We start from the raw sequence: 23,867 nt of genomic DNA, 5'->3' as shown, positions 1-23,867 counted from the left end.
CACCATGAGAGTGATGACAAAGAAAGTGAAAAGTAGGGGATTGTGTGTGTGCAAGAAGATGATAGTCATGAAAGATCATGGAATCTCAGCTGGGTTTGGAGGGAAGTTAAGGGGAATGAGGTATATGTGTGAGTGTGGTTGGAGTTAATGGATTAACAGGAGTAGAGATTGCCAAGAAAATGGTGATGAAAGAGCTGTTTAATAACAAAAATTTAGGGGTGCCTGGGTGGCTCAGTGGGTTAAGCCGCTGCCTTCAGCTCAGGTCATGATCTCAGGGTCCTGGGATCAAGCCCCACATCGGACTCTCTGCTCAGCGGGGAGCCTGCTTCCTCCTCTCTCTCTGCCTGCCTCTCTGCCTGCTTGTGATCTCTCTCTGTCAAATAAATGAATAAAATCTTTAAAAAAAATAACAAAAATTTAACCGAGTCAATTTGAAGATCTAATTGGCCTTGTTAAATGATTCATGAATCGGGCAGCATCCCATCTAGCAAACAGAAAAAAGCTCCATCAAGCTGTAGAAAAAGGACAGTGTTTAAAGCAAAGAGGGGAATAAAGGAAATTATTAGCAAAGAATTCATTGTTTTAGACAAGTTAACCTTCCTGAGGGGAAGAAGTGGTCTACCAGTATATATTCTACTACTGACCAGGAAATTCCATGTTGACTGGTTAAAGGTTATGTTCCTGTGGGGATTGAAACTGCAATTAGGTTTAGTATTAAGTCTTGGTTTGCTGAAGGGAGGCCTTTAACCTAAACGACTCCATTTGGGGCTTGTGCTTTTCTTCTTAACAAAGCCAAGAACTTTAGTGAATTAAAGGGGACAAATGAGGACATTTCAGAATGTTGTTCTGGAGAGCTGCAGTAACTGAGACTATAGACGGAATGAACAAATCCAGAGGAACTGAGGCTTTTGAAAGAGGATAAAGAGAACTGGTCCATGGAAAGCAAGATGCATGCATCTCTGAAGTCAGACTACGTGAATTCAAATTCTAGTTCCAAAATATACTGGCTATTTGAGCGTGGGCTAATTCTTTAACCAGTTTAGGTCACAGCTCTTAATTTTTTTTTTTTAAGATTTTATTTATTTATTTGTCAGAGAGAGCGAGGGAGAGAGAGCGAGCACAGGCAGACAGAATGGCAGGCAGAGGCAGAGGGGTAAGCAGGTTCCCTGAGGAGCAAGGAGCCCGATGCGGGACTCGATCCCAGGACGCTGGGATCATGACCTGAGCCGAAGGCAGCTGCTCAACCAACTGAGCCACCCAGGCGTCCCACAGCTCTTAATTCTTAAAAAATCTTGATAATAGGGGCATCTGGGTGACTCAGTTGGTTAAGCAGCCGACTATTTCAGCTCAGGTTGTGATCTCAGGGTCATGAGATTGAGCCCCATGTTGACTCAATGCTGGGCCTGGAGTCAGCTTGGGATTCTCTCTCTCCCTCTCCCTCTGCCCCAACTCCTACTCGCATGCCACCCATCCCTTAAATATATAAATACATACATACATACATAAAGTATTTTTTAAATTTGATAATAACAGTACTTTTTCATAGGGCTTTGTGAACAGTAAATGAGGTGATTCAAAAAAATAACTTAGCACAGTGCTCACAGTGTATGCTCTGTGTTAGCTGGTACTAAGCCATTTCGGAAATAGGAAACATAGTCATCTAAATGGTTTTGCAGTCCAAGTAAATAGTGCTTCAGTAGTCCTTAACTCTGGTATGATACCAGTGTGCCTGAAACCTTTACTCCAAGCACCAGAAATCTGTGCTAAGAACACAATTTGAAAATGAAAATTAAAAAGGGGGAAAAAAATCAAATCACCACAATGTATACTTTAAATATTTTACAATTTTATTTTTCAATTATACCCCAATAAAGCTGGCAGGGGGAGGGGGGAAAAGGATGGGATTTCTCAGCTATTGTAACCAATAAAGGCAGAGGTTTATAAATCACATTTCTAATTCTGGTTTCATGTCAGTTGGTCCAGGAGAATAACCAATCTCAATATTGGAAGGGGGAGTGTGAGAAATGTAACCCTTTGTCTTATTGTCTTAATTTAATTCCCAACCCATATTTCTAAGTCTTTGCTGTGGAACAACTGTGATGAAATACTCCGCATACACCTCAAACCTAAAATGTCCAAAATTGAACTTCATGTTGGTCTCCAACTCCACCTACTTCTTTTATTTTTCTTCTTTCAGTTAATGGTGCTAAAGGGGATCAGGATATGTCACCGCAAAATATGGCACTTCAGCACAATGATTATTTTGGGCTGAAGGCAACTGAGAATCAACAGATGCAGGAAGAATTCTCTAAATCTCTCCTTATCTGCCTAAAAGCAGTGCCTGAATCTCCCTTTGTGAAGGTGTCTGCCCCCAAACCCCAACCCCAGTGTCAGGAAGAAGAAATCTCTGGTGAGAGATAGTCAACACCCAGGAAGGTTTGCATACACAGATGGACTTAATCTTCCTTTACTTCCCCATGTATTTCCAAGTCACTCCCATATTTAGTTGTCATTAAAGACCACAGCCCCTTCTCCTTTGTTAAAATGGTGTGTAAGCACTGAGTCTAACTGCTTCTTTGTGTTTCACTTCTTTTTGGTGAACTCTTATGCATGTAAATAATAAAAACAGTATGCCTTGTCTCCTGTTGATCTGCCCTTTGTTAGTGTAATTCACACACTTCCAAATGAAGAACAGAAGAGTGGAGAGGAAAGGTATTTCCTCTCCAGTACTTAGGTAGTCCTCACTCCTCATCCCTTGTCCAAATGCAACTGATACATCTCAGAAAGATCTTGCCCTGGTCCTCATCCATATCCCCACCCCCACAGCCTTTGTTCATAGCCACATAACTCAAACCCACACTGCTGACAACCATCTCCTCGTTCTCCTTCCTAATTGCTTCTACTCTTGCCCTCAACGGACCTTGGAGAGTATTCGATCATTTAACCCCCTTCAATGGCAATTGTCCCCAAAACTCCTTGATCATACAATCATATGGGGAGGGGTTGAGGTCATCCTCATAATCCGTGTATATTTACTTAGATACAAATATATACATAATAGTACCTTCCCCCAAATAGAAAAGGTAAGAATTAAAAAAACAAACAACAACAACAACAAAAACTGAAAAAATAGAAGTTCCAGTATTTGTGTCTAAGGAAATAATTTTACATACCTCTTTATGCCAACCCACTTTGGAAGTCACTGACTTACAGGGTAACCTTCTGAGTCTTTAAGATTTTATTTATTTATTTGACAGAGAGAGATCACAAGTAGATGGAGAGGCAGGCAGAGAGAGAGAGAGAGAGAGGGAAGCAGGCTCCCCTCTGAGCAGAGAGCCCGACGTGGGACTCGATCCCAGGACCCTGAGATCACGACCCGAGCCGAAGGCAGCGGCCCAACCCACTGAGCCACCCAGGCACCCCTTAAGGAACCTATTCTTTATCACCACCACCCCACATCTATCAGATTAGGTCCCTGCCCCTCTCTGGCTTCCCACAGCAGTCTCTGAACATCTCTATTATAACATTCATTATGTTATATTGAAATGATTTGTTTATATTTGTTTTCCCATTAAAATTGTGAGCTCCTTGAAGATATGATTTATAGATTATTAATCTTTGTGTCCTGGAGCTGTAGAAGACACTTAACACCTAAGAGAGTAGAAGAAAAACTTTCCTCTTCTACAAATGCTCTTGTGGAAGAGGGAGAAAAATCTGTATACTGAGGTAGGAATGTAGGATTAAACTAGAGTGAAAAGAACACATTATTTTAGATCAATCATAGACTGCAGTTTCATTTTTATTTACCAAGCAATGTACCAATGCTTAGCAGCCCAAATATAGGCCCCTATACCTTTCTTCATGATTTGCATACAACTAATTCAAGTTTTTAATACTGAGTGATTCAGTGGATAAATGGAGAGAAACAGATGCCTCTTTCTTAGTGTGCCTTACACATTAGTCCACCCAATGATCCTCTTTGGTTATTTTCCTTGTTTTTAGAGATGGGAAAACTAGGGTGTAGTGTAGTTAGATAACGTACACAGGATGACATAGCTGCTAAATAGAATCTCCATTCTTGTCTGGACTTTCTGATTCCAATGCTCATGCTCTTATGCAGTATTTCTTTCCATTCCTATAATGGAAATTCATAGAATTCCATTTTTATTGGGTTTCCCCACTTTATATACCCGAGTTCCACACATGTAATAATATCAATATCCGTTTTTACACAGTTACACAGAATATAGAATAAGAACAGACATGATTTTATAATCTAGTTCTAACAAGGCCGACCAGTACATATAATAAAATAAGAATGTCTGCCCGGGTCAGACCAGTGTATGGCTAAATCTATATCCACAAAAACACAAAGGTAAGAGGAAGGGCTGGAAATCAATCACCGGGTGTCTGGGCTTGGAGTCTGGCTACTGGACGTGTAACACAATGAAACTAGGGCAAGTCACCTGTAACCTGTGACTCAGATGCTTTATTTTAAAATCAGTAGATTAGGTTTTATGATCCCTAACTTCATTATTTTAATTTAATTTTGGCAACACCTCTTTTCATTCCTTCCAAGTGTTTAAGAATCCAAATGAGAAGTGGTTGCCTTCATAACCCAGATGATATTGTCACAGTGAGAAATAGAACCGGGGGGAAAAGTTATTGCTCGAAGAGTCTGACATCACTTCACTTCTTGTATCAGTAGCTAAGGGTAAAAGAATGGGTGTAGTTTCCAATTTATTTTTCTTTGGGAAGATTCTATACTGCAGACATATTGTGTATACATTATACTTCCCTAAGTTTTCCCCATAAAAGCTGTATAAATAGCCATTCCATTGTGTTTTGCCCTCTTTCTTATATCTTCGTGAAAGACCCATCTAAACACTTTGGATTAAATTTTTCATATGCAATATTCAATATCAGTTTAATAATAACAATAACAAGCAAGGGGTGCCTGGGTATCTCAGTCAGTGAGGGGTCCAAATCTTGATTTTTGGCTCAGGTCATGACCTCAGGGTTGTGGGATCAGCTGTGCATTGGGCTCCACACTGGGTGTGGAACCTGTTTAGGATTCTCTCTTTCTCTCCCTCGGCCCCTTCCTCTACATTGCACACATGCACTCTCTCTCTCAAAATAATGATCATGAGGATAAACTAATAATAACAGCTACCATCTTTTTGTACTTACTATTTTGCAAGTTCTCTACAACTATTCTCTTTTAAATTTTTAAACAGTGTAATCATAATACAGCTGACCTTACTTACTATGTGTCAGGCATTGTTCTAAACATTTTACATGCTCTAATTACTTAATCCTCACAATAATCCAATGTGATAAGTACTATTAAGCTCATTTCACTAATGGGAAAAATGAGGGATAGAGAAATTAGGGAACCTGCCCACGCTCCCAGCTGGTCAATGATAGAGCCAAGATTAGGAGTCAGGCAGTTTAGATGAAGTTATTTAGCCATGAGCCTAGACTAGCTTTCTCTAAGATAGGCATAATTATCTCTATTTCCAGGTTGAAAGTGAGATGTGTTCCAGCACGAGATGTGACCAATATTAGCTATGCAGTCATACAGTTAATAATGGGCAAAGCTAGAATTTGAGCCTACATGTGTCCCTTCAAAAGCCCTGTTTCCTCACAATTCTCTGGCTATATCTTGTTTTCTTTGTGGCAACTCCTCCTTCTCATCCCAACTTTAAACTTTTGAGTTTTTCAGACTTCTAAACCTAAGCTTTCTCATCATATCCAGGTTCTCAATAACATCTGTACATTGAAAACTGTCAAATGTGTTTTTTTCAGTCCCTGCTTTTCTTCTGAATTCTGATAGGTTCATCCATCTGCCTAGTTGACAGAGCTACTTAGTATCCCAGGTAAAACTCAAATGTCCCAAATGAACTTTGCCAAGTTTGTTCCCCTTCCACTCTTCCTTATCTCAGTCAATGGCATCAATATCAACTCAGTTGCTCTAGAAGCAAAGCAAAGAAGGGAGCAGTGGATGGGTCGCTTACCTTGTAGACATTTTCTGAAGGAGCCACGTTCACAAATACTTTTTAAAGACAATATATTGATATGACAGTTGTTACGACTCTGATGGAATGATGTAAAAGGAAGGAAAGTGAAAGTAACACCATGACACAAGTAGAGAATATGATTTTTTAAAAGGGTACTTTAAAAATATACTTCACTAAGCAGTAGGAGAGTATAAGAAGCTTGTTAGAACTTGACATTGCCCTTGAGTTATCCATCCTTGACACTCCTTTTTGCCCAACTCCTGTTTCATTTTCAAGGTTTCAGTTTATATAATCTTCCAGACTAGATGATATTCCCCTCAGTTATTTAGTTTCATAGCACTTATACCCATCCTTCATGGTTCTTTTATACTTATAATTAATTATTTGTGTGATTACTGTACTCCTATCTGAGATTGTAAGCTCCTGAATGTAGGAACCATGTTTGACTTCTTTACTTTTATATTCCAAAGCACCTAGCACGAAACACCTAGCACAATGCATATAGTAGGCACTTGAAAAGTATTAATTCAGTAAGTAAGTGCCTATTACTTTCCATTGGATGAATATACGCCAGATTGATTTCCAATAAAGTAAAACAATGTCATTCTTCTACTGTGTTAGGTAGAAGATGGGAGTCATTGAGTTATAGAATGTTAGAATTGGAAGTACTCTCACAGAGCACTCAAGATATACAAGCAAACAGTTAAAAAAAATCATTATCTCCACTCAAACATTTTATTTTGGGAGATAAGATAAGCAGAGAAAAAAAAATGTTCAACTAAAGATACTGCCTCTATGTGTTACAGGAATTCAGGAGAGGAATTGGCACATCAGTTAGCGGTTTTGCAGAACATCAGGTGGGAGAGCTGGGCAGGAAGTCTCAATGGTGACAGATAGACTTTCTGTAAGAGTGTAGAGATGAAAGTCAGAAATTGGAAAAGGGGGTGTTTGGGTGGCTCAGTCAGTTAAGTGTCTGACTCTTGGTTTTGGCTTAGGTTGTGAGATCAAACCCCGTGTCTGGCACCATGCTCAGTGCGGAGTCTACTTGAGAATCTCTCTCCCTCTCCTTCTGCCACTACCCTCATTCATGTGTGCTATTTCTCTCATATAAATAAATAAATCTTTAAAAACAAAAAAAAAACAAAAGAAGTTGGAAAAGGAAAATGACTGAAAAAGGATTCAGAATAGAAACAGAAAAGATAGAAGACTAACAAGGCAGAGTGCTGTAGCCAGTGAAAGAGTTACATGAGAGAATGCGTGGGTGACAGGCCAAAAAGATGAGTACAGTGCACCCTTCAGTCATACATTTCTAGAAATGGTCATGTGGTCACAGGCTGTGGTAGATGGCCTCTAAGACAGCACTCAAGGATGCCCACTTCCTGCTCTTCACACCCTCATGTAATCCCCTTCCCTTGATCATAGGCTGGGTTTAGCGACTAATTTCTAGTGAGCATAATACAGAAGTGATGTTGTGTTGATACTAATGCTAGTTTACAAAAATCTTGGAACTTTCTTTCTCTTCCTCTCTCCCTGAGCGCAGCCGACTGCCATGTTTTGACCTACTCTTTGGAAAGGTCCACACAGCAAAGAACTGAGGGAGGTTTCTGGCCAACAGCCAATGAGGAATTCAATCCTGCCAACAACCACATTGGTGAAATGTAAGTTGATTCTCCCCCAGGTGAGCCTTCAGATTAAATCACAATCTCAACCTGCAGTCCAATGCAACTTTGTGAGAGGTGTTGAGCCCCAGGTACCGAGCTAAGCTTTGTCTGGATTACTGACCTACAAAAACTGTGAGATAACATGCTTGTTGTTTCAAGTTACTACATTATGGGGTAATTAGTTGTATAGCAACAGACAACTAATATGATGATAATAAGAATTATTGTTATTTTTTTTAAAGATTTTATTTTTAAGGGATCTCTACACCCAACAACCCCAAGACCAAGAGTCACATGCTCCACCAACTGAGCCAGGCAGGTGCAATAATTACTGAAATTATTTTTAATGTTATATGTTATATACATATACTTTATAAATATATTTTATAAGTTATATATATTTCACGATGTAGGGGGGAAACTCATGAGAACAAAGAAAAGATCTTTGCTATTAGCCAGAGGGAAAAAAAGACAGTAAGAAGTAGTCATTTTTTAAGGAATTTCTATTAATCAGGGAAGAAATGAAATTAAGTAACAGCAATAGAGAAAAAAGAGTTATTTTTTAGTCTAAAGGATTCATTCAAGTAAATTTTACCTTTCTTTTTTAATTTCACTTTTTGCTCCTCAATTTCCAGGGTCAGAATAGTTGGTTATGTGTACCTTACTCTTAACATCTCAAATAAAAGTGGGCAGGGTAAAGAAAGAAAATGAAATTTGTTACTTTTGGCAATAGATACATTTTGGGGTATATATAAAAAGGAACAATGTGTTTATGTGCCCTATTATCATGATAATTTGAGAATTCCTTTCAACAGAAAGTTGCTGCTGCAAGAAATTAGTCTACTTTCAAAAGTATAAATTCTAGGGGCGCCTGGGTGGCTCAGTGGGTTAAGCCACTGCCTTCGGCTCAGGTCATGATCCCAGGTCCTGGGTTCGAGCCCCGCATCGGGCTTTCTGCTCAGCGGGGAGCCTGCTTCCTCCTCTCTCTCTGCCTGCCTCTCTGCCTACTTGTGATTTCTCTCTGTCAAATAAATAAATAAAATCTTTAAAAAAAAAGTATAAATTCTAGCATGCACAGTGCTTCAAATAATAGGGCAAAGAACTCAAGAAAAGACCTTTCTTCAAAAATAAAATAGGCCTGGGGCCCTGAGTGACTTAGTTGGTTAAGCATCTGACTCTTGATTTTAGCTCAGCTAATGGTCTGAGAGTGTGAGATCAAGCCCCTCATAGCCTCTGGGCTAGGTGTGGAGCCCACTTGCCCCTCCCCCACACTTGCTCTCTTTCTCTCAAAAATAACATAAAATTAAATTAAATTAAATTAAATTCTTCTGTTTCTAGCCTGGTGAATTGACCATTCCTGTATTTGAACATTCTGTTAATGAAACAGAATTAGCCATACAAAGAAAGAAAAACTTTACCACTCTACCCTTCTAGACTCTCTGCCTGGGGTCCTGCAAATTAGATGGACAAAAGACAGATTAACAAGAGAAAACCAGAGTTTATCAACACATGCACTACCTGTATGCACACAGGGGAGAAATTCAGTGATGAATAACACAAAGGCAGTGGTTAGAACTTGGGTTTATATAGCATCTTAACAAAAGAACAATGAATATGCAGAAAAGATGAGTGAAAGGAAACAGGGTTTAGGTTATTAGGGGTGGCAGATTGTGAGAAGGTAGATATACAGAGGCACCAATGGAAGATAAGGCTTGTTTTAATGAGTTTGTTATGTAGATTCCTCTGGTGCCTTTTCTGGGCTGATTAGAGTCTATAGTTGTCTCCAGTGCTTAAGAATGCATCCTGCCATGGGGCACCTGGGTGGCTCAGTGGGTTAAAGCCTCTGCCTTCCGCTCAGGTCATGGTCCCAGTGTCCTGGGATCGAGCCCCACATCGGGCTCTGTGCTCTGTGGGGAGCCTGCTTCCCCCTCTCTCTCTATCTGTCTGCCTCTCTGCCTACTTGTGATCTCTGTCAAATAAATAAATAAAATCTTTAAAAAAAAAAAAAAGAATCATCCTGCCTGATGATATGATACTATATGTGGAAAACCCAAAAGACTCCACTCCAAGTCTGCTAGAACTTGTACAGGAATTCAGTAAAGTGTCAGGATATAAAACCAATGCACAGAAATCAGTTGCATTTCTTTACACCAATAACAAGACAGAAGAAAGAGAAACTAAGGAGTCCATCCCATTTACAATTGCACCCCAAACTATAAGATACCTAGGAATAAACCTAACCAAAGAGGCAAAGAATCTATACTCAGAAAACTATAAAGTACTCAAGAAAGAAATTGAGGAAGACACAAAGAAATGGAAAAATGTTCCATGCTCATGGATTGGAAGAACAAATATTGTGAAAATGTCTATGCTACCTAAAGCAGTCTACACATTTAATGCAATCCCTATCAAAATCCCATCCATTTTTTCAAAGAAATGGAACAAATAATCCTAAAATTTTTATAGAACCAGAAAAGATCTTGAATAGCCAAAGGAATATTGAAAAAGTAAGTCAAAGTTGGTGGCATCACAATTCCAGACTTCAAGCTCTATTACAAAGCTGTCATCATCAGGACAGTAAGGTACTGGCACAAAAACAGACACATAGATCAATGGAACAGAATAGAGAGCCCAGAAATAAACCCTCAACTCTATGGTCAACTAATCTTTGACAAAGCAGGAAAGAATGTTCAATGGAAAAAAGACAGCCTCTTCAACAAATGGTGTTGGGAAAATTGGACAGCCACATGTGGAAAAATGAAATTGGACCATTTCCTTACACCACACACAAAAATAGACTCAATATGGATGAAGGACCTCTATGTGAGAAAGGAATCCATCAAAATCCTTGAGGGGAACGCAGGAAGCAACCTCTTCGACCTCAGCCGCAGCAACCTCTTCCTAGGAACATCGCTAAAGGCAAGGGAAGCAAGGGCAAAAATGAACTATTAGGACTTCATCAAGATCAAAAGCTTTTGCACAGCAAAGGAAACAGTTAACAAAACCAAAAGACAACTGACAGAATGGGAGAAGATATTTGCAAACGACATATCAGAGAAAGGGCTAGTGTCCAAAATCTATAAAGAACTTAGCAAACTCAACACCCAAAGAACAAATAATCCAATCAAGAAATGGGCAGAGGACATGAACAGACATTTCTGCAAAGAAGACATCCAGATGGCCAACAGACACATGACAAAGTGCTCCACATCCCTCGGCATCAGGGAAATACAAATCAAACCCACAATGAGATGCCACCTCATACTAGTCAGAATGGCTAAAATTAACAAGTCAGGAAAGGATGGATGCTGGTGAGGATGCAGAGAAAGGGGAACCCTCCTATACTGTTGGTGGGAATGCAAGCTGGTGCAACCACTCTGGAAAACAGCATGGAGATTCTTCAAAAGTTGAAAATAGAGCTACCTTATGACCCAGCAATTGCACTACTGGGTATTCACCCTAAAGATACAAACGTAGTAATCCAAAGGGGCACGTGCACCCGAATGTTTATAGCAGCAATGTCCACAATAGCCAAACTATGGAAAGAACCTAGATGTCCATCAACAGATGAATGGATAAAGAAGAAGTGGTATGTATATACACTGGAATACTATGCAGCCATCAAAAGAAATGAAATCTTGCCATTTGCGACGACGTGGAATGAACTAGAGGGTATTATGCTTAGCGAAAGAAGTCAATCGGAGAAAGACAACTATCATATGATCTCCCTGACATGAGGAAGTGGAGATGCACATGGGGGGTTTGGGGGGGTAGGAAAAGAAGAAATGAAACAAGATGGGATCGGGAGGGAGACAAACCATAAGAGACTCTTAATGTCACAAAACAAACTGAGGGTGGCAGTGGGGAGGAGGGTAAGGAGAGGGTGGCTGGGTTAAGGACATTGGGGAGGGTATGTGATATGTTGAGTGCTGTGAAGTGCATAAACCTGGCAATCCACAGACCTGTACCCCTGGGGCTAATAATACATTATATGTTTATACAAAAATAAAAAATTAAAAAAAAAAAGGAATCATCTTGCCCTTCTTATATTTGTTTCTTTTCAATTGTTTTCAGCTCAAAATGATCCTTGTGCCAGAGTGGCACATTTTGGGGTGGCATACTCTGAACTCCTTCAGTTGATACCTAGAATATTCCCATTCTCATACTGAGTCATTGCTAATTGTCTTGAACCCTGACACACAGACTTACTTATCAGGCCTCATGTAGGCTCAAGACCATCACATCCCAGGAATCATGTTGAGGGTCACTTAACGTTGATTAAGACCTTGTAATAACAATAACAATATAATAATAATAATTATTATTATCATTATTATTTCTAATAGGTATTGAGTATTTACATTATGCCAGTCATTATTCTAAAGTTGATAGGTAGTTACACCAACCCGATTAGGTAGGTACTATTACAAATCCCATTTTACAGATAGGGAATGTAAATAAGAGCATGTAAATAACTTGGCCACGATCCCACAACTAGAAAGTGGTAGCACTATAATTTCAACACCAGGGGCGCCCGGGTGGCTCAGTGGGTTAAGCCTCTGCCTTTGGCTCAGGTCATGTTCTCAGGGTCCTGGGATTGAGCCCCACATTGGATCAGTCTCTCTGCTCAGCAGGGAGCCTGCTTCACCCCTCCCCCACTGCTTGCCTCTCTGCCTACTTGTGATCTTTCTCTCCCTGTCAAATAAATAAATATAAAAAAGAATTTCAACACAAGCAGTCAGCCTCTAAAATCCATACAATCACTGAGCAAATATTTCTGGGATACCTATTTTGTGCCAGGCACTCTTCTAAGCACTTAAGATATATCTGTGAGGAAAACCTATAAAGATCTTTGTCCTTATGGAGCTTACATATTAGTTAAAGGAGATAGAGAAAAAATGATAAGCAGATTTTACGGTACATTAGAAAATGATATGTGTAATAATATAAAAAAAGAAAAGTAGAGTAAGGGGGAGCAGAAGTATAAGGGTTGATGAGGTTAGTTGCAATTTTAAGAAGGACATCAGGGAAGACCTTTCTAATTTTCAGTTATAATTTAAAAATATTTTATAAATGTTTACAATTTAAAATGTATTATTTTATTTTTTCCCAATGTAGGTAATACTTATATAAAATTTATTTTTTATTTTAAAGGTTTTAGTTTATTTTACTTTGTTTTTAAAGATTTTATTTATTTATTTGGCAGAGAGAGATTCAGCACAAGCAGGGGGTGTGGCAGGCAGAGGGAGAGGGAGAAGCAGGCTCCTTGCAGAGCAGGGGAAGCTTGATATGGGACTTAATCCCAGGACTCTGGGATCATGATCTGAGCTGAAGGCAGTGGCTTAACCAAATGAGCCATCCAGGTGCCCAAAGATTTTATTTTATTTTATTTTATTTTATTTAAGATTTTATTTATTTGACAGAGAGAGAGAGAGAGAGAGATCACAAGTAGGCAGAGAGGCAGGCAGAGAGAGAGAGGGGAGGAAGCAGGCTCCCTGCGGAGCAGAGAGCCCGACTCGGGGGCTCCATCCCAGGACCCTGGGATCATGACCTGAGCTGAAGGCAGAGGCTTTAACCCACTGAGCCACCCAGGCACCCCAAAGATTTTATTTTTGAGTACTCTCCACACCCACTGTGGGGCTCAAGGTCACGACCTTGAAATCAAGAGTCACATGTCACATAAACCAAATAACCCTATTCTCATCACCCACAATTTGACAAATACTTTCAAATATTTTTGAAATACTAACAGAGACTAACATTTTGAAATACGAGCATCAGAATTTTCAGAAGAAATATAGCACTGTAGAACTCATAAAAGCTCCTGCCCCACCCATTCTTTTCCTCTCCATGCCCCCCAAGCAATTTACTGAAATTGATATGCATCTTACCTAATTATATATTTACGCTTTTACTATATATGTACAGATTCATTAAAAACACATAGACTAACTTGGTGTATTTTAAAATTTGTGTGAGTATCATTTCTGTCATTTTCTCTTCTCCACTTTATATACTGGGAAACTATTTATGTTCTATGTGTACACCTAGTTCATTCCTTTTTAATTTCTGTAAAACATTCCATTGTATAAATAAGTAAGGCCTACACTCTCCCCTTCTCCTCTAGTGGCCCAATACATAGCCTCTTATTTTTTACATTAAGCTTTTGAATCAAAACCATTTAGAACTTGAATGAACTTTAAAGAACGTGTAGACCATGAAGAAACAGAGAGGTTGTGTCCTCCCAAGGACACATAGCCAATCAATGGAAAAAGTGGAATTAGAATCCAGTAGCCTGATACCCAGCACAGCACTCATGCAATTACCACAGCATTACATTTCAATTCTAGAAATCTATATAGAACTATATATAGAACCATCTCTATCTACTTCCATGTTCTATGTAGAAATAAGATAACAGTAGAAAAGAGAACAAAACATTTAAGTTTTCCAGAAATAATAAAACGATTAAACTACATAAACTGTAGTTTTAAAACAGCATTAATAATATTGTAATGATTATAATAGTTCTTTTCCCACGGTTTGCTATGTATTTTTTTGATTGAATGCTCTTATTCAAATTCAGACAAGAGCCCTGTGAATCAGATATTAATTTTAGGAAATAAGTCTGACTCAATGTGGAAGAAGTATGACAAGGCAAGGAATGACCCAAGACTAGAAGACCATTTAGGAAGCTACTGTGGTCCTCCTGGGGAGAGGTGCTGATGGCCCAGACTAGGTGGAGAGTTGGACAGTGGACAGATTTGAGAGCTATTTTGGATAGACTGTACCTGGTCCAGGGATGGGACCTGTATCATATTTATTCCCAGTTGCTGACTACATTTTTTCCCATTTCCCTGCCAATGTGAATCCATGCATTAAGGATATGCCACACCTTTTCCCCTTCCACAGCATCACCTCCCAACTTCCTAGCTGTTCCTCTTCCTTCACCAGAGGGTTCAACATGTAGCTAAGAGTCTTCCTCTACTTTAATTCCTGGCACTTCCAAGGTGATATGAGTGTTTCTATAGCACATCATGTAAAAATCTGACCTCTCAGTTCTTACCTGAGACATTACCTGATAATATTCTTCATCACTTCACTTTAGCCAACCAACTTTCCTTATCATTATCAAAATTTGCATCACTTCTGCAATCATCACAACAAACACCCCATGTTCTTTCTTTCTTTTTTTTCCAGCATGAAAAGGTGTTTTTATTAAAGCACAGGGACAGGACCAATGGCAGAAAGAGCTGCTTCAAATACCCCATTGTCTTTCTACAATCTTCTTTTATAGCTCAGCTTCTCAGGCACTCCGAGTTTACCTATTCTTCAGCCTCATTGGAATTCACAACCCACTGGCACTTTCCTTTTTTTATGAGCCCATTCTTATATCTTTAGCTTTTTTTTCCCCCAGCATAGAGTCCATGTTTTTGTTTGTTTGTTTGTTTATTTTTAATTTCAATTGTTTGCCAACTAGTATCTCAAACGTCTTTGTGTCTTGGCCATTATATCACATCTGCCTGGAAAAATTACAGCCATGAATGGATCCAGTAATCATCCTTCCCACCTTCTTTGTGCCAAACCAGCTGAGCACTAATGAAGAAAATCACAAAAGAGCAGAAATTGGTATCTCTTTCTATTCATGGTCACCAACCTCAACTGGATGGCATGCAAAACTTTAGGACAATCTTTCACATTTTACTACTTTCCTCAGTGACAGTTTCCTACTGTCCCCACCTTTTGAACTCCGACTCACCTCCCCACTCCCCAGCACTTTCTCAGATAATTCTTTTGGGGGCAAATTATAGGCTCATACTTCACACAGAAGAAATTCCCTCAAAATTTTACCATTGAATCTACAGCTCTGATTGCTTTTGCACCAATCTTCTCTTATTTCCACCTAAAACAATGGAAGACACATCTCTTCTTTCTAGCATCATCTGTGCTTGGAGCCCATCGCTTCCCATCTCTGCAGCGACTTCATACTCTTGGCTTATTCCTCCTTTCCGTATTTTTGATTTAGTACTTTGGAACATCTTTCAAATGTGCTCTGGACTCTTGTGTTAAAATTACAAAGAAAAAAAAATCAGAATCACCATAACCTACTTCATCCCTGAAGATTCTGTTCTAGTGTCCTTTCCACTTGGAGGTTCCCCGACACACCTCTTCATACTCTACCCTCATTGTCATGTTTGCAGGGCATACGCCTCTCTGTCCAAGCATCTCTCATACTGTGTGTTGAGTTCAGTCTACAACTGGACTGGGAACTGATTAAGGGCAGACCCTGTATCTTACTAATCCTTGGAACCTAGCAAAGTGTTCTGTGGGCGTGGGGCTTGAGGGAGTGAGGTGGAGAGCTATCTCTTGGGCCCATACGTGTAACGTTGTTAGGAGTATGGGGTACTGTTGCATGGCAGACTGGAATGATGGGATGACTGACGCGGGAGGGATTCAGACCCCTTCCATCTCCCACCCCATTGGCAAACTTAAGGGTGAGTCGTAGAATAAAATAGTTTGGGAAATTCTGTCAGAGATAAACCAACGGAGAATCTCAGTATCTCCACGATGCCTGAAATCTTCCATGCCCAATTTCTTTTCACTTTTATTTTATCCCCTTATTACAGGCTCCTCCTCTCCTATTTTCTACTTTCTTCCAAAATGTTTCTTAAGAAAAAAAGGAACGATATTGATTTTCTGGCTCCTTCATATGACCTTCATATGCGTCCCTTGGTCCCCATCCCAACTACTTTTTTTTTTGCATCCTGTAGCCGATTTTCCCCTTCGGTATGGAAACCTATTTCGCGTTTGTGCGGTTGTGGTCTGGGGCTTCCCGCAGAGGGGCGGTGGGTGAATACTCCCGGCGGGAGTCCTTAGAACATACAGAGATAACGAGTTTTGTACAGGAAAGCAGATGACTCTCGGCTCCGCACTGCCTGCTTCGCTCAGCCTCCAGAACCTCACCAGTCCCGCCGGATCCCGGGGCGAGGCTCCACCCCGCCGGTCGCTGACCTGGATTGGCTGTCAGGGGCCGGCCCCTGGCCAATCAGGCGTGGGGGCGTTGTCCCGGAGTGGGGCTCCCGCCTCGCGCTTCCCGCTGGGCCACTGCACGGGTTCCAGGCGGCCCAGGGGCGACCCTTCGTTCTCCCGGCGCCTGCTGCCCCTCGTCTTGCGACTCAGGGGTCCGGGCGGGCCATGGCCACGGCCACTGTGGCAGCAGCAAGACGAGGCTTCTGCCGAGCCCCTCCGCTTCTCCTCCGGCGCGGTTACCAAACGGAGAAGGGCGTTTATGGCTACCGGCCAAGGAAGCCCGAGAGCCGGGAGCCCCGGGGCGGCCTGGCGCGCCCTCCAGGTCTGGGATAGGGCCGGGATCGTAGATGCAGGGGACAGGCCTGAAGTGGGGTGCTGTTGTGGGAGAGGCCGGGCTTCTGGGGTCTGCAAAGTGTGCTCGGGCGGGTGGGGAGTAAGGGGAGGTGAGGAGGCCAAGGAAGGGAGGCGTGGGTGGTGTTGTCAGGGTCATTGTCTGTCCAGCCTCGTAGCTGGGGAATCTTGAGGTCGAGGTCTCGTAATTGGATCCACGCTTGGGTGATCTTACCAGAGTTCGTGTTCTGACTGGTTTTGTGAGGTCTTGGCCCTTCTATTCCTTGGATGTAAACTTCTGGAAACTTAGCTCTTTTCGAAGGCGGGGTTGCAGGAATAAGAAGAGTTCTGAGATCTCCCAGCTGCTTGAGTTTACTCAAGGATACATTTCCAGAGCCATCTCTAAGGCTCGTGTGAACAGAATGTGTGGGGATCACAACTGTATAGCGAGGGTTGAAGAGGGCAAGTTAGTTGGTGGTCTGGACCACAGCATGGTATTAATTATCTGTCTCCCTGACCTAACTAGCCTCTTATTTTAATTTCAGAGTTTTAAACTCCTTTCTGAATTTAGAAGTATGTTGCTGGTGGTTTTAGTGAATTAGGAGACGTGAATATCAGTTCTCCAGACCTCTCTTTGCATGCTCATGTGCAAGAGACCTATTTTGAGTATTTAGTTTATGCTGAAAAATTGTCTGTTTTTTTTTTTAATATATTGATTTATTTGAGAGAGAGAGAGAACACCACTGGCTGAGGTAAGTGAGGGGAGGAGCTGAGGGATAGAATCTTCTAGCAATCTCCTCCTGAGCATGAGCCCGCCACCCGGGGCTCCATGACCCATGAGCTCATGAGTGAGCCACCCAAGTGTCCCAAAGTTGTCTATATTTAATCCTCACAGAGTAGAAGATGAATACATCTTCTTAGAGGAAGATTATTAGAGGAAGATCATTTGGCATCTTCAGTCCACTTATCAGGTTAACAATGAAGATCCTCTTCATCATATAAGTACCCGAACTTTGAATCTTATGTTTACATTGGAACCTTGATATTTTGCTCTTGACCTCAGGGGACATTTATAGTGAGCCTGATTTCTGTCTTTTGGATGCAATGAGATTTCTTTAGGGAAAACATTTGGCCAACTAGATTGTTAATCCCTTGAGGGTAAGACTGTTGTCTTATTTCACTTTGCAAATCAAATGTCAAGAATTTTATTTTAAAAAAATTTTTAAAAAGATTTTATTTATTTATTTGACAGAGAGCACAAGCAGGTAGAACAGCAGGCAGGGGGAGAGGGAGAAGCAGGCTCTCTGTGGAGGAGAGAGCCCGATGTGGGACTCTGATCCCAGCAACCTGGGATCATGACCTGAGCTGAAGGCAGACGCCCAACTGCCTGAGCCAGCCAGACGCCCAAATGTCAAGAAGTTTATATGTCAGTTATTCCGAAACGTGTATGTGTATTCAAATCACTGAATTGATTTTTAAAAGGCCAGTTCCTGCGGAGCCTGGTGGGTCAGTCAGTTGAGCATCTGACTCTTGATTTTGGCTTAGGTCGGGAACTCAGGGTCATGAGATGGAGTCCTGCATGGAACTCCAAGTTCAGCAAGGAGTCTGCTTCTGTCCCACTCACTTCCTCTACCCTTACCCTGGCATGCTCTCTCTCTCTCTATCTATCTCTCTCAAAAAAATAAATAAATCCTAAAAAAAAAAAAAAAAGAGCCAGTTCCCAAGTATCCTCCCACCCCAGGGTTCTAACTCAGTGGTCTGAGATCTGGTTCAAAAATATAGATTTTTTTAAATCAGGCATCCCAGGTAATTCTCTAGCAGAAGGTCCACAACCAACTATGGCCAAATACTGTTACAGTCTCAAAGGATGTATGTGTAGGACATGTTTAACAATCTCTTCTTCATTTAAAATCATATTAGTGTGTGCTCCATGCACAATTATTGTGATCTTGTTTAAGATTTTCTCTCACAATTGGGTCTCTATCTGATTTTTTTTTTTTTTTAGCATTTTAGTTTTAAGTAATCTCCACATGTGCATGGGGCTTGAACCTACAACCCCGTGATCAAGAGTTGCATGCATCATGGACTGAGCCAGCCAGGCACCCCTCTGTTCGATTCTTAATAACAGCCTGACAGCTGAAGACTTGCCTTAGAAAAACCTGGACCAGTGCTTTTTTTGTTTTGTTTTATTTTAAGATTTTATTTTTATTTATTTATTTGAGAGAGACAGGCAGATAGTGACAGAGATAGCAAGAGAGAGCACAAGCAGGGAGGAGAGGGAGAAGCAGGCTCCTGCTGAGCAGGGAGCCCAATGTGGGGCTCAATCCCAGGATCCTGGGATCATGACCTGAGCTGAAGGCAAACGCTTAACTGACTGAGCCCCACGGGCCAGTGGTTTTTATTTTTTTTTTATTTATTTTTTTTTTTTTTAAGATTTTATTTATTTGTCAGAGAGAGAGAGAATGAGCACAGGCAGACAGAATGGCAGGCAGAGGCTGAGGGAGAAGCAGGCTCCCCGCTGAGCAAGGAGCCCGATGTGGGACTCGATCCCAGGGCACCGGGATCATGACCTGAGCCGAAGGCAGTTGCTTAACCAACTGAGCCACCCAGGCGTCCCGGGCCAGTGGTTTTTAACTAGAAGACTACCCAAATTATCTTGGGAGCTTTGGGCAGGTTGTTTGAAAAATATCTCTGGGGTTGATTTTTATATACCATCCCTTCCCTCCCCCCTCATAACCAAATTGCCTCCACCTCCCCCCACCTCCGTGAATTTGCTGTGCTTTGAGGTGCTTGGTGACCTTTGAAAGGTCGGTATTGAGTTAGAACTGCAGGCCAAGTGTGGCCTCTTGTGGCATTGGGAGGCAAGAGTGAAATCAGTGCCTGGAAACCATTGTTGCACAGTTACAAGATCTAGCTTAAGGAATTTTGTTGCTAAGGGCAATAATTTCATTCTTCTTATGTTTTAACTACTCTGAATAAAACTGAAAGGCAAGTAGGCCACCTTGTAACTTTCTTCAAACTTACCATTGCACACAGATCTTTGACAGGCTTTTCTTCTCTGTGTTCCAGAACTTACTCTATTATTTTGCAGTGACTCGGTTTGTGGATCAGTGTCTTCTACTAGGCTGGGTAGGAGAAAGGCCAGGGAGAGTTGGGTCTATCACTTGGAGTAGCATCTCTCTGGCCAGAACTTGGTCAGCATGTATCTGCAAAGGAGACTGAGAAGCATAATTTTTTTTGGAAAGCATAATTAAAAAAAAAAATTAATTGTCAGAGAGAGAGAGTGAGAGTGAGCATAACCAGGGGGAGCAGCAGGCAGAACAGGCAGAGGGAGAAACAGGCTCTCCACTGAGCAAGGAGTCTGAAGTGGGACTTGATCCCAGGACCCTGGGATCATAACCTGAGCGGAAGGCAGATGCTTAACCCACTGAGCCTCTGAGGCATCCTTTTTTTTTCCCCCCAATTTTTTTTGTTGTTTTTAGATTTATTTATTTGTCAGAGAGAGAGAGAGAGAGAGAGAGAGAGAGAGAAAACACAAGCAGGCAAGCAGGGGAGCAGCAGGTAGAGGGAAAAGCAGGCTCCCTGCTGAGCAGGATTACCCATGCAGGACTCAGTCCCAGATCCATGGGATCATGACCCGAGAGAACACAGGCACTTAACCGACTGAGCCACCCAGGCATTCCTGGAAAGCATAATTTTTATTCAGGTTGGCCAAATACCAGCTAAAAATTCTGTGGGGAAAATATTGAAAAATACTTAGTAATCACTGCACTCCACCCCTCTGGCCACTCAAATAACCTAAGCTTTTCTTCCCATACAAAGAATGTATCTACCTCCTTTCTCCTCTGTTCAGTCCTTGAATCCATCTCAAAGTCCCTTATCTCCAGAGAATGTACAGTCCTCCCTGTCCGGGCTGATGGTGTCTTCTGCTCTGGAGTTTTATGAACTGCCACACACCCCATACTGACACATCCAGTATACAAAGAAAACTCTCATCTGGAAAAGGAAAGAATGAGGAACAACAGAGGGCCCTATTCAAACCAGTTATCAAATCCTGTTGGAGAGGAATGATAAAAGCTCCCGGATGTGGCTGTGTAGTAAATTCACTACATTCCCCTGACTTCGCCTTCTCTTTTTTACCCTTCTCTTTTTCACCCGTTGTCTTCTGTGGAAGTCTCTGACATGGGCGTGGGGAGTGTGCCCTCCTTGGGGGCTGCATACCTTCCACAGCCTACTTTATTTTGGTAAGGTTAGGAGCCTGAGAATTACTTTAGCGGGTCATCAATTACAGATGTTTTTTATGACCAGAACCGGAATTTGTTGGCAGTACAGTTTTCTTTTTCTTTTTTTCAAGTTCATTTGTTTATGTGAGGGGGGAGGGTCAGAGGGAGAGGAGGAGCCTATGCGGGATTCCCTCCCAGGACCCTGAGATCATGACCTGAGCTGAGATCAAGAGCCAGTTGTTCATGAGCCACCCAGGCACCCAACAGTACAGTTTTCTTAGAACAGTCATAGGTCTGTAGTCTTTTTTTTTTTTTAAAGATTTTATTTATTTATTTGACAGACAGAGATCACAAGTAGGCAGAGAGAGGGGGAAGCAGGCTCCCTGCTGAGGACCCTGAGATCATGACCTGAGCCGAAGGCAGAGGCTTAACCCACTGAGCCACCCAGGCGCCCCAGGTCTGCAGTCTTTTTGCCTGTGGTCATTCCATGAGCAAATTGCCTTCAGTCAAAGATCTTATCTAGACCTATTTTTTAAGCCAGAAACCTCTGTTGTTTTTTTTTCCCCACTCTGGTTTTTTATTTACTGCTTCTGTGCCCTACCCACTTAGCTCCCTAAACTTAATGGTGCTTACCTTGAGACCATCTAAAAATAATAGTGGAAGGCAACACCCTTATTGGACCTATAGGCTTAGCTGGCTCCCATTGTCTCACAGTGAATGCTTTCTAGAAGGTACTTGATGGAGGATTTGTCTGTTTTCTTACCTCCTGCTAAGGCAGCCTCTTCTGAAACACCTTTTCTCCCCTTTCCTTTCTTTCTGTTTTTTGTTTGTTTTGTTTTGTTTTTAAATATTTTTATTTGTTTATTTGAGAGAGAGAGAGAGAGAGAGAACAAGGGGTGGGGGTGGGTGGGAGGAGGAGCCGAGGGAGAGGCAGACTTCCCGCTTAGCAGGGAGCCCCTCAAGGGGCTCCATCCAAAGACCCCAGGATCATGACCTGAACCAAAGGCAGACCCTCGGTTAACTGCCTGAGCCACTCAGGTGCCCCTACTTCTCCCACCCCACCCTGAACCACCTTTTCTGAGTGCTTCTAATTCTCCAAACTTGCCAGGTATCGAGTCCTCCCATTAGCAGAGCTGAATTTCCCTCCATCTCTTCTTGTTTGATCCCGTTCGACCTCATCTTTCTCCCAGGGTTTTCCTGAGAGTGAAAAGAAACAGTGATCACACACTACTAAGCTACAGCCCCGTGGACATAAGTCTGCCTGCAGGATATCACAGGTGACAGTTTTCCATGTGTTTTTTCAAACAGCATAACACAGTGCCCATTAGCTTTCTAATCTGAAAGATCTAGTCCTTGGCACCTACTGCCAGACTGCTAAGCCAAGTTCATATGTATTTTAGGCTCTGTTATGATAGCAACCCACCTTGGGTACCAGATTGTGTATTAGATAGGGTAAGTTCAGGGGCTATGTCAGAGACCTGGGATAATAGTGATTTAAGTAAGATGAGTAGAGGTCCAAGCTGGTATGACAGTTTTGCTCTGCAAAGCCCTAGGGAATTTAGGCTCCTTCTGTGTTGTTTCTTCATCATCCTGTGAACACTGCTCTCCACTCTGGTCCAGGATGGGTCACCATTGCATCCACAGTCTGGCCAGCAGGGTGGAGGAAAGGGGGAAGGGAAAGAGAACACCTCTCCCTTTAAGGACAAGACCCAGAAGGTGCAACCATCGCTGCTCCTACCTTCTCACTTGTCAGAACTTAGATACGTGGCCAGCTGGCTGCCTTGGAGGCCGGGACATATATCTTTGCTCTGGGAAGCCGTATGTTCGATTATGTATTACTATGAAAGAGAAGGAAAAATGGATATCGGGAGTTGTGGGAGTCTCTGCTACACATGAATTGTAAAAATCCAGGACAAGCAACCCACCTTCAACTTTTTCAGCTCATACGTAATATCAGATTTTGAGCACTGTGTTTCCTAAAGCCTTGTCTTCTATTTTCACTATTGGGATCCTAGCCCAGGCCTTTAATTCTCATCTACTGCACAAAAATAGTTAATTCAGGTCGTCTTATCCAAGGTCCGTGGATCTCTACGAAAAAGTTTCAGAGGGTCTGTAGACTTTTTTTTTTTTTTAAAGATTTTATTTATTTATTTGACAGAGAGATCACAAGCAGGCAGAGAGGCAGGTAGAGAGAGAGGAGGAAGCAGGCTCCCTTCTGAGCAGAGAGCCCGATGCGGGGCTCTATCCCAGGACTCCGAGATCATGACCTGAGCCGAAGGCAGCGGCTTAACCCACTGAGCCACCCAGGCTTTGCACGACTCTGTGTGTGTCTGTTTTTAGGCAAAGAGCCTGTAGCTTTCATTGAATTCTCAAAGAGATGCATGACTTCAAAAAGATAAAACTGGTAAGCCTCACTGGTATTAAAATGTATAGCCTAGTTCCTGTCTGGCTTAGTCCAATCTTTCTGAAACGTTGGTTTCATTGAGTCATTTTCTTTTCTTTTTTTAAAAAGGTTTTATTCATTTATTTGTTATTTATTTATTTATTTATTTCTCTCATCCCTGTGAGAGAGGGAACACAAGGGGGAGTGGGAGAGGGAGAAG

General features: G+C 41.8%; 1 protein-coding gene across 2 annotated transcripts in view; it reads left to right on the top strand.

Moving 5' to 3' along the window:
• The first annotated feature begins 16,762 nt into the window (after positions 1-16,762).
• The window catches only part of DHTKD1 (dehydrogenase E1 and transketolase domain containing 1), a 56,059-nt gene continuing 48,954 nt past the window's right edge, over positions 16,763-23,867 (top strand). For both annotated transcript variants that reach the window (XM_047741975.1, XM_047741974.1), the window contains exon 1: positions 16,763-17,033. In XM_047741975.1, the coding sequence (XP_047597931.1) occupies positions 16,877-17,033 (157 nt within the window). In that variant the 5' untranslated portion in view covers positions 16,763-16,876. The remainder of the gene's footprint in view (positions 17,034-23,867) is intronic.

Source organism: Lutra lutra, chromosome 8 (genome assembly GCF_902655055.1).
Source record: "Lutra lutra chromosome 8, mLutLut1.2, whole genome shotgun sequence".
Taxonomy (NCBI): domain Eukaryota; kingdom Metazoa; phylum Chordata; class Mammalia; order Carnivora; family Mustelidae; genus Lutra; species Lutra lutra.
Note: the sequence above shows the minus strand (reverse complement) of the source record. Positions and strands in the feature narration are given on the sequence as shown.